Source organism: Centroberyx affinis, unplaced genomic scaffold (genome assembly GCF_046629955.1).
Source record: "Centroberyx affinis isolate AG114_WGS23_722 - 3 ecotype Tasmania unplaced genomic scaffold, CSIRO-AGI_Caff_v1 ptg000224l_1, whole genome shotgun sequence".
Lineage (NCBI taxonomy): Eukaryota > Metazoa > Chordata > Actinopteri > Beryciformes > Berycidae > Centroberyx > Centroberyx affinis.
Genome location: NW_027278911.1, coordinates 98,015 through 110,035, shown reverse-complemented (window position 1 = coordinate 110,035; position 12,021 = coordinate 98,015). Strand labels below are relative to the sequence as shown.

At 39.2% G+C, this 12,021-nt stretch overlaps 1 protein-coding gene across 1 annotated transcript in view; it reads left to right on the top strand.

Annotated features, from left to right (window-relative positions):
• vipr1b (vasoactive intestinal peptide receptor 1b) overlaps positions 1 to 625 on the top strand; it is a 42,108-nt gene extending 41,483 nt beyond the window's left edge. Inside the window, exon 13 of the mRNA XM_071541920.1 lies at positions 431 to 625. Coding sequence (XP_071398021.1) covers positions 431 to 625 — 195 coding nt within the window. The remainder of the gene's footprint in view (positions 1 to 430) is intronic.
• Positions 626 to 12,021: the final 11,396 nt, after the last annotated feature.

Here is a 12,021-nt window from a genome sequence, read left to right as displayed (position 1 = left end):
TAATGCAACTTGTTGCAGGACATTTACTTTGTAAGAGTGTAACTGTCTTATTGTCATATTGACATGTATCAAGTTAAATCAAGTCAAAACCAACAAGATTATCTGCCAGTGTAGTGAGATAATTTGACTAAAAATATCACAAAATAAGCTTGATGGGTCTGAAACAAGTTAAAATCACTGGACAGCTTGTCATTTTTGCAGTGTAAGTACCAAGTTCTTCTGTTTATTCCAAACAAACTGTTGTTGCTTCTGTAAATATAAAACTCATTCCCGGGAAAGAGGGACCCGCTCACAGGTGTGTAGAACAGCAAATCTCAAAGCTTTCATGAACTGGGTATAGGTTGAATTACTGTTGTGTTATATCAGTCAGTGATTGAGGAAATGTATTTATATGAAAAGGTTCTACTTTAACCCCTCTAATGCATCCCAGGTGCAGGGGGAGATCAAGAGGAAGTGGCGGAGGTGGCACCTTCAGCGATACATGGGCTCCGACACCAAGTACCAGCACCCGTCTATGGGCAGCAACGGCAACAATTTCAGCACCCAGATCTCCATGCTGACACAGTGCAGCCCCAAGACCCGCCGAGCCTCGTCCTCCTGCCACGAGGACTTGTCCAGCATATGACTTTGATATACGCCCACACAAACACACACTGCATAAACAGAGATACAAACACACATCCTATACTAAAATACATGCGTTTATGCAAAACATTTGGCATTAATTTACACAGTACATGTAAGCTCTCAAATTCAAATAAATACACACTCGCACATGAGCACACGCGCTCTTGAAGGACGTGCTGCTGGAATGCGACTTGGACAATCTTTGGAGCGATGAGAGGGCAGAGAAGAAGAAAAAATCACATGTAGGGAAGGACTTCAACTCTTCATCTCCATGCTTTAATGAGCGACTGCAGCACTTCTTCAAGCTCAAATAGGGTTATTGACAAAGACATCAGTGCATTGTTTCACAAGCACACCTCTTGCACATTTGAGTTGATGGTCAAAACCTGGACCATTCACTTTTTTCCTTATGTACAGGTAGCTGTGTTAGTCATATTATAATGGATCTTCTGATCAATCGTTATTAAGTTCCTTCAAATGCTCAGACACTGGGCAAAGCAAGATGTCACATATTAATGGGTTCTGGTTGGGGATCCATTTGTGAAGTGCATCACCAGCCATGTAATTTGATTTGATTATGAACTGATTTAAAATCACTTAGTGGATTGCTACTGCTTGAACACTCAAATGAATAAGTCTGGTGCCAAGACACAGCTGTAGGAAGACAAGGAACTGTGATTTCGTAACAGGAAATCACATAAGAGACGTATCAGATGTGCATCATGGGAATTTGTTTGAGTGCGTGATTTGATTGAGTGAATGGTGATAGGAAATGTGTTTAAAGCATATTTTTAGATAACCAAAAAGAATAAAACTGTGTACAATTACGTTTGCCTGGCACAATCAGTGTGTGGGAAGACAGAAAAAGAAAGACTGAATGATACCCAACAGGACACTTTATTTATATAAATGCCATAGGGATGAGGCTTCAGACTGGGCAGCCAGTGTGATGCTGACTCAAAATGATGGGTTTGGAGTACAAATGCCCTTCTCTGCACTATCAATCTCATAGGAGACCATTGCCCTTGCCTTCTCTTTTATCAATGCAGCTTTCCCTCTTGTATTGTGTGATTTTGACCATATGCTAGACTTTTTTTTTTTTTTTTTTTTCATTTCAGGCACTCTGGCCATTATGTAACGATAAATGAAGAGTGCCTGGTTTCAGTGTTTAGAAGGCATTAATCTTTACTGGCTGCCAGGCTTTAGAGCAAGTATGAGGAGGAAATGCCTTTAAACAATTCATTCCTTGAATGTTTACATTCACTCGGGAGCGGCCATTTAACACAGTAAAGACAGGATCTTCTAATATTGTGTAATTCAATGGATCTTTGTGCCATACTGATTGCATTGGGGTTATAGTATCAGTAATGTGTAATTGTAAAATGTATTTGTTCAAGTAAGTGCAACGCATGGAATTTACAGCGTCGGCAAGAACATACCGTTCTTTTCTAAGTTTACTAAGAAGTCTGTGGCTCATAGTTAAGCTGAATTGCTAAGAAGAAGGCCGGCATTACACTTGACCTTACAGCAGCCATCAGGATTAAGAGTAATTCATGTTTAGATATGAGAGGCAGCTTTCATGATGTTGCTTTAGCACAGTGGCAGTACATCTGTTTGTACAATGGAGGAGTTAGCTTTTGAACCTGCCAAGTCAGGAGAGACTGCTGGAGCCGTGTAAAGCAAAGCAAAGTGACAAGGGTGAATAGCCCTGTCACAATGATGCTGTCTTTGTGCTTTTCAGCTTACAAGGTTAGACTTTAAAGTCACTTGCATGTTCTTCTGAGAAAGATAATCCAGAAAGTCCAGCCTCACTTGAAAAAAGCCGTCATCTCAATCCACTGCTGGTTTGAAGAGTTGGACCTCCAAGAGCACCAGGCACAGGCTAAAGAACAATCCATATTCATGCTGATCTTATATAGATGCTAAAGAAAAGGATGATACTGAAACGCTTTCACATTGGATGTTTTGATGGTAACAAAAGCTTAAAGCCTCAATTCATTATCCCTCACTGTTTGGTGCCTGTCTTTTGTTGTCAGTAGAGTATAATGTAATCGTGAATCTGCCAAAGTACCTCTCATGCAGCGTCATAATGATGAATGTGCATCGTTTGGTTCATAGAAATAACCAACCTAAATATACAATGTTTTCAGTCACAAGTGTTGCTCCAAATTATTTATAGTATTTTAGTGACTGTCTCCTGGCATGGTTATTGTGTATCGGTGAAATAATATTAAAGTGCCCAAAGGGATATTGATTCAACAAACATTATAAATGCACACGTAACTGTTCAGTATTAAAGTATGTGTAATTTTGATGAGTTTATTTGCAATATTCAACTTATGTTCAAACTGGATATTGTGTTGTGTATATATTGAGGTTTGAGTTGATTTGTTCAATTTTGTTGGTGTGATGTGTGTAGCACTAGTACAGTGCATACCATCGTGAAACTACAAATGTGCTATAAGTGTTTATTAACTTAAGTTCACATTTGTGCACACACAAATCCACTTCTTAGTTTTATATTCTATCTTTCAATTTATTTGTTCTTCATTTTGTTGTATAGTTGTATGTAAATAGTTTGTTATCTTTGCAGGAAATTTAATTTGCCATAAAGGTTTTGCAGTGTTCCACTCAAAGCATATTAAATAAATTATATAAAAAGACTGAGTGACTTGAAGAATATGCTGTTGATTTAAGAATGACTTTCAAACCTTCACTGGAGAGTGTGCTATGGAGATCAAGCCTCCCTTTCATAATTTGCAATGATGTCCTTGATAAAATGTTGATACATTTTCTTAAGGGGAAACTCATGATTTCACCATTAGATGAAAAGATATAGAGAAGATGAAAACTGAAGTGAGAAGTGAGTATGAAAACATGTAGTGTGCCATCCCTAACTAATACATTACATATGGTTGCCTAATTGGAGTCTCTATTCATAAGTGCTCTTTGTCACTTGGCAAGCTCACGGCCCAAAGTTGTACATTTCTTGAGTGTGTTCATGCAAATCTGCTGGTGTCTGTTTTAGAAAAAGATGTGTGGCACAATTCAACAAGCTCCATGGAGGTCATTTTTGTTTTGAATATTTCCCTATCAATTGCATGCAAGAAATCACTGAAGCAAGTACCGTTCTCTTCTGGTCTTCGCTGGCTTGGTTGAACAATTTCACAGAACTGAGGGATGACTCGTTCAAATGTCCACACTTTCAATATGCCTGAGCAGATAGCTTGTTGTCCAAGGCATTATGAATAAGTGATACCATATGATCATACTGTAGTCATCACATCCAGCCCTTTACAAAGATGTAGTCTAAATGGTGGAAACGAGCCAACCCAACGCTCAGTGAAAACAGCACGATACTCTTTTAATTAGCAAAAACTGTGATAGTAAAGACACCAGCTCAAATGGTTGGAAAAACTCTTTCCAACTCACACAAAAAGTAATACATCCCAAAAAATCAACACATGTGCCACCAACTGTTTCTCTTGAATGTGTGCTACTGCAGGTCATAATGCCCTTTCTAGACAAGAGCAATGACTTGTCTGTGAGTTCTCCTGCAAGTGAATAACTCAGCAAATACTTTGCTATTTTAGGGCTTTAGATTTTCACTATGACAAATTCAATATAACCAAATTACTGAGAAAGATCTCATTTACATAAAACCACTCAGAAAAATTGAAGATCAAAATTATTAGAGGCAATCCACGCTCCAGTTTCTCCCAGTGTTAGATGCACTTCAATTACAATATTTAACAGGTATGACTGACAAGCTCAGTTTTGCTTTGGTGTAATGAAACTCTAGCTGTCTGAGTTAATCCTAATGTTGTCCCTCAGGTTCATCAGTTCATTCACTGACCTCTTGCCGTGTTGAACACCTTGAACAAGAAGGAAAGTAAGATACCCTGTGCCATACAAATGATTAGCAAACACATCCAGCCGTGCCTGGCCTCTCTGCCCAGCTGCCCTAGGGTCTAATGTTTCATTAGCTCTATCCATGGGGTAGAAATGAGGATGCATATTATATGATTAGGCATTCATTGGAATTGTAATGATTGTAAATAGACGGAATTTCAGGGTCAAAGGTTGTCGCATTAAATTGCCTGGGTGTACATATATTAAAATCAACCCTAAGGGCCATGTGTAGAAATATGCTGATCACATACTGTATCATATTCAAATATGGTTTGTTCTGTTAAATGCACCTCTACCGTCATAGATACTGTCTGGATATACGCTGCAAATGTGTCAAATAATTTAAAACGACATGTTCCCAGACTGTCTTTTCACCAGACTACCTGTCAGAATTAATAAAAATGGCAGTGGGATGCAGACTAGAGAGAAGATGAATGAAGTTATTTCAGATTCCTGGTGGAACTTAAAATGTGAGACAGGTGTCTTGCCTTAAAGCATCTTCCAATATTCATACCACTAGTTAAACATTCATGTGACAAATAAGGGAAAGTTGGGAAAGGCAGTGATTGAACAAACTGGAGCGCTCTGGCTCCGCTGCTAACAGTCTATTCTGAACTGCCCACAGTGCCTCACACTGTTGTGATCCAGACTCCTGCTTTAAAAAGAGGCTGTCTGCCAGATTTGATCTGAGCTCTGGCCCGGGGCCATGCTGATCAAGATCAGAAGATTTCCTGCTTTTCAGAGGCAGAGCTGTAGGAATAAGTCATCATGTATCACTGTTTCAACAACCGCTTTGATCATGCTGTGGAACAGACTGAGTTTACATTATTTTCCCTGGTTGCAATTCACAATAGTGACTACTTGAATGAATAAATGATGATGAATGCTTGACTGTCTATTCTACACAAAGGCTTACGGGGAGGACATCTTACCTGGCTCTGATCTCTTCATTTGCATATAATACAGAATGTCAAAGCAACCCTCTTGCCTTGAACCTCATGGTTATGATCATTCAACACATTAGCATGCCAACCACTACTGACACCATGGGCGGACTGGGATAAAACAAAAAAATGGCCCTGGACTTTAAACCCAAAGTGGCCCACCACAAATGACCCACAGACACCCCATCCACTGCCCTGCTCCTCACAATATGGACACAGAGCGAAGTCTTACTAGATATAGCCTATTGTTTTTAGAAAATCTTTAAAATGATGCTCTGCCCCCTAAACATGACATCTCAGCAACTTGAGGATCATAGAAAATCTCAAGTGTCTTGCTTTGTGTCGTCCATGTGCACTCAACTCATGATTACAATATTTCCAACATCACAAGGCAGGCAGCACAATAGCTAGAATACCACCCTAAGTGCCAACAATATGACATTGTGCATTGATGTTTGCAGAACTGACACTTGTTGCACTGATGTTAGATCTAGTGCTACCAAATGAATTGAAATGAAATGAGTTAGTGGCATTTGCTGCTCTTCACATCACCTCCATGAGACAGACTCTTTTGTTTGTTTGTGCTTTGTTTCTTGAAGGGGGCGTGATGCATGCTCCCGGTCTCAAGACCCCTGGTTCAATCATGGCTTCTGTCTGTTGTGTTGGACTCTGGCGGCCATTTGACCCCTTGGGGCACAATGAATTGACATTACTATCTCTAAAGACAGGCTTGCTGCTAGCTCTAGTTTCTGCTATGCGGATTGATGAATTACAAGCTCTTTCAGTGCATCCTGCCTGCATGCAGATCGCCGTTGGGGTCTCCAAGTTGTGCCTGCTTAAACCTGCATTTGTGCCAAAGATGATTAGTTCATCCTGACACTGTGCTATACTACAGAGCCAATGGCATTCTCCTCTCCGGGTGCAAAGCCTGAATTCCCATTTCTCATAAGTGCCTCTGCCACTGGATAGCGGAGGCTTTGGCTTATAGGAGCAAGGGGCTGAGGCCTCCAGTGCTCCTTAGAGCTCACTGGACACATCTTGCCTCTTTTTCAAGGAGGTTTCTGATCAGGACACCTGTGTGGCAGCGACCTGGGTTTCACTGCATAAATTAACTTGATGTTAACCGCAGTTGTCTGATAATATGGTGAGGTACCATCGCACTTCCCTCCTTGCAGTGGATGAGGAAGAAATCATGCTTTAGAATGCTGTACCTGTGATCCACATCAGTATCTGTATATACGTATATACATATACAGTATATATATACAGTATATACGTATATACTGTATATCCTCAATATCCTCTGCACTTGACTATGCTTCCCTTTATATATTTTTTTTATTTTGTGGTGCTGTTTTATTGTCCCATGCCGTATTTATGATAAAGCTAGTCTCCTACACAAATTGCATATGCGCTGTACAGTACATATTACTGTATACACATAGTACTGTACAGTAATCTGTCAAATGCAACACGCATTAAGTAAGAGGCTGTTATAAAGCTATGTTGGTGATGCAAATTTAACCTTGGTGTAAACAGGCTTAGGAAATTGTTCCACACATTTATACAATGACAGGATGCTTGATCTCACTTTCGACATGAATACATAATTCACAGCCAACGTTTCTTTTCAGTTAGGGAAAATATGACTCATGTAGTATTTAAAGCATGCCGCCCTGTCTGGGTTAAGTGATTGCATTGTATTTAGGTCTGGTCTGGTTTGGCTGGCTGAGTTCTCACTGAGTTTGGGGCTGATGTGTATTGTACTGAAGCAAATAGGTCTGTGTTTTTTTGTGTTTTGTCTTAACAAGGAGCTGCGTTGTCTACTATAGACTACATGTTGCTTCTTTTCTCACATCCAGTGTGGCAGCTGGTGTGTCTAAAACCTAATCTACATTTACTGCACCAATACTGTATCTATTTTGCATGAGACCAACATACTAACTGTGACTAATCACAAATTGAATAACAAAACTATTTTCTAGAAATGCTTTATATTCAGGCCAAATATTCAATCTGCTTGTGGAAAATCTGTTTTACTTTCTAAATGATATCTATGCATTAGAAAAATGACAGAAAGAAAATAAGTTTGGCAAAGAACACTCCCAGTGTGTGATTTTCAGAGTAAAACCTTGCCTTCAATAAGTTCCCTGTAAAGCTTTGCATTAGCCCAACCAGCTAATACCAATGATGTATAGCAGATGTGTCACAGCTAATGTGTCACAATTAAGAGTTAATATGATTAGCAACCAAAGGCAGTTCCTGTAGATTCTATATTGATATACTTCCGTTCAAAAACTTCCATTGAACTTTCATTGAACATTTAATCTAGCCATTCATTCAAATCTAGCCATTTGAGAAAGAGGATGGAGTCATCATGTATTGATGTTGAACTGACTTATGAAAATAGCCTTGACTTTGCTTTCCGTTGATTGCCTCACTAATACTCCGGTACAGGAGCTTTATAGATAGCTCTCAAAGGAATGGTTAGCACTGGACTGATAGCAGACTCAATTTCAGCCTATCTCTATGTTCTCTGAATTTAGTAGCAGCGGACTTGGATGAAAGGAAAATGAAGCATAAATTCAATTATGGAAGAATTTTATTGAGCTTGATATATTGAGCTTTGACTACAAACATCAAACAGAGTCCAACAGAACAATTCAAGAGAGCATATGCTTTATATGGATTTAAAGGCCCATACTCAAATCAAAATTTAGCACCACTTTTTGCCCAACTACTTGTTTTGTATATGCTTATTCCTTTAAATAAATGACACTTTTTAACTCTCAGAAAGTGGAAACATTCAACAAACAATTATATTAAACATATATGAAAAAAAAACATGTGGTTATTCTGTCCATCAGTATGCTATTGTTCCCCAATTGTACAGTAATTGAAGTAGCATAGGCTGACATTAATGGCAATATGATATAATCATTGGCCTTAGTTATTATCTCTTTATATGGTTAATTGTCAAATGATGAGAGGCCTGTTTGGCCTTGAATGACTGAAGAAGATCAATGAGGTCACTTGATTCCAAATGCCACTCATCTCCAGCACGGTCAGTGAAAACAGTGAAAGAAACAGCCAACATCATCAAAATCCAATACAAATTCTTCTTAATTTGAAACAGGGGTACATATACATAGCTTTGATTTTGAACACAAGTAGGTTTAAATGTCTCTATTACATGAATTATTCATCAAACATATTTTAGAAGTGATGCAGGAACAGGAACTCGGAGCGGCAGCAAGCCCACTTTGAGCTGCACAGATAACCAATGGTGTGCTGTGGAGAGATGACTGCAGAAGGCAAGAAAAGTTTTTGAAGTAGTTTATCGGTTTATCTATTCTCTTGGCTTTGAGATTTCATGCATTGGTTCAGTCAAGCCAGTGAGCAGGGAACATCAAAGGCCCTAAGCTTATCAATTGTTAAACATCCTAATGAGCTTAAAGGGACGTAGCCTTAAGGTCCGGGGGTCGTCTGGGAATCAAAACATCAAAATAGGAACATAAAGTGAATGTGCAAACTCTGCCATTTATTATGCCACAGCTATGGCAGCACACAAAAGGCATCTAAAGTGTCAAGAATGCCAAACTGCATACCATATTTAGGAATGCCATATCTAATCATAGTGCAATTAAGTTCAGTACAGATATATAACATTCTGTTGTCTATTATGATGATGCATTGATTATTGGATTAAGTTGTTGGATAAAAAAAATAGCTGTCCACTGCCCATCTAAATCAATTACTAATGTTTTTCTGGTTCAAAACTTTGGGCACACTGCTGTAAAATTAGAGAGGAAAAAACATGGCTGTGTGGAAATTCACCACTTTTTGATACTGGACCCCTCTTCAGAGAGACTCATGGCACTGGGAAAGAGAAATGTATGATGCGTTAGAAATTAATGGAAAATACTAAAGTGTGGCATGGGCACTGAACCCAAGGCAAAGATTAAATAGATAAGAGTGGGCTGACAGTGCCAGAGTGACTCACCTTGATTAAATCAGCCACAGTTCAGGATAATTTCATAGAGTCCTGGAGAGAATCTCTGAAGACTGCCTGCCATTACACTAAAATATCACCCAGAGAAGAGCTTTGACATTCTGGATGTGTTGGGAAATGGCTGGTTGGCGGGCCTGTGCTGCGGTTACAGTCATTTTCCGGTCGACCGTAGAAGACTGTGACCCCTTATGTAAAAGGTTGTCATCACACAGAAGCCTATACTGTCAAACCTACAGCTTAACTTTCTCACTCTGATGAGACCCGGTAAAACAGCCATAGGTCAGCATCACTGTCAAATGTTTACGCTGAGTTTGACTGCTGTTGATGCAGACAGGCTGTCATATTATATGACTGCCTGTCACTCAGCAACTGTCAGTCAGCAACAACACATAGCAAAGAGCTTGAATTGAAAAAGCCCTATTTATGTGCAATCTCCATTTTACACTGAAAAATGACATTTGATGGCTACGAAGTGCCTTGAGATTCCATCAGTTTTACAATATGATAATTTCACACATACAGTTTATAGAGCTGCGTCAGGGTTTCATATAAAGAAATGGAAATGGTGCAGAGTGCTGAATTACTGTACATCATCTGGGAAAATGGATGTCTGTGTATTAATTTAATTCCCAGAGCTGTGAGGCCTACATTTGTCAATAACAACAGTGCTGCTATTCTATTAACATGCAGCAGCAGAGGAGGGTCCCTGAGGAAGCGAGGGAGAGAAATGTGAGACATACGGTCCATAAACATTTCAGCAGGACCACCCATGCTGTTAAGCCTATTTGTTACGGGAGGGAGGGCAGCCTCTCAACAGCAGGAGCTGCTGCCAATTAGGATAAAAGAGGTTAATCCCTGCAAACGAGGAATACATCTGAGGCTGATCATTTAATTCATTTTCATTGTACCAGGATTGATGGGACTGTGGATTAATTACGTTACTAAGAGCTCTGATGGTAATGAGCAATGAAAGAGATGTTGCAATTGTCTCTGGGTTGCAACCCTAAATTTCCTTTCTGAAAGCCTGATAGGCATAAAAATGTTGACAAACACTCTGCATGCTTTACACCTAATGGTACAACTATGTCAACATCTGCAAACTAGTGGCTAGGAAATAAATGGCAACAAAGGCAAAGTGTCTGATATTTACAGGAGGGCTTCAGGGGCTCGTCCAGAAATAAAACAAAATCTCAAAGAATTCTATCTTAATCCTTTGCTAACAAGAAATCCTGTTTTGTAATCTTAACAATGAACTTGAAAGGTATTAGAAATCTATCTAATATTGCCATTCTTTAAGCTTTAATATTCTCAGTATTTATATAACACACAAACCATAACATAGTACAAAACTATGGCCTGGGAGAGATGGATTCATTAATGAAACCCATCTATTCACAATCTTAGAAACTTTTATTGAATTCATATTCCAATTTATTCAGTGCGACGTGGTATTTGCTGTTAAATGAATAAATTGCTATGCAATAAATTTCAATTACTGGGGCTCACTGTCTGCACACTCACGCTGCTTTAATTAGAGATATTGAATAACGATATCTATCTAAACCCACAATAAAGCTGGTCTTTCTGAAACACTTTTGAATGAGGCTGATATGTGTGTGTTGTTGGAAACTATACTGAGTGATATTGGTGTAGGTCAAAGGTCACAGAAGGCTAAAGCAGATCTCAACATGACACCTGATCGTTTGATGTAAGGAGGATTAAAACTGGATTACTTATTTAATGACTCGGAACCTCTAGGACTGAACTCTAAATGAAGGGCAGGATTTGATGATACAACTTGGACACCTGCAGAATAAGGATTTAATGAAAACCCTGGAGTGAAAAACATGTATGGTGTGGTAAACTGTACCCATCACACTGCACCACATCAGCTCCTTACCATATCAGCAGCAGCAGACAGTACAGGCAATGTAAATTCAGGCAGAGTGATAAGCTGCTTTCCTCATCCTAACTTTTATCAAAGCCCAAGTCAATCATTTAAGATAAAAAGTCCTTTTCCTGAAAGAAAACCAAATCAAAACACTCTTACCCTTTTCATATACCCTTTTGAAATATTAGTCATTTGAAAAACCCTTCATGCTTAGTTAGGTGGAGTCTCGGCAGGTTGTAAACAAAACTCGCACTCAATCTCCCAAGGATTCAATCTTACTGACCTGCCTGTCTGCTCTAAACACCGTAAACAGTTTGTCTGGCAAAGAAAGAGCATTTCTTCTGATCCCACAGAACAACCTATAGTCCTAACTGTAAAAAACAAGCCTGCTGTAAGACCATTATTCCTCTACAATGCTGCTTGTCTTGCTGTTGAACACAGGCTGTAGAGACCTGAAATAAACTCACACACTGAATGGATGTAATTATTACGAGACTGTCACCTGGTCAAATCAGATCTCAGACATTTGTCTGGACCACTTCAATTCATATGAATAATGAGATCAGGTTAAGGCAAAAGCTGTTTATATGTCACTGATTGGCCTACTCAAATCAGGGTCAACAGTACCTAAGGAA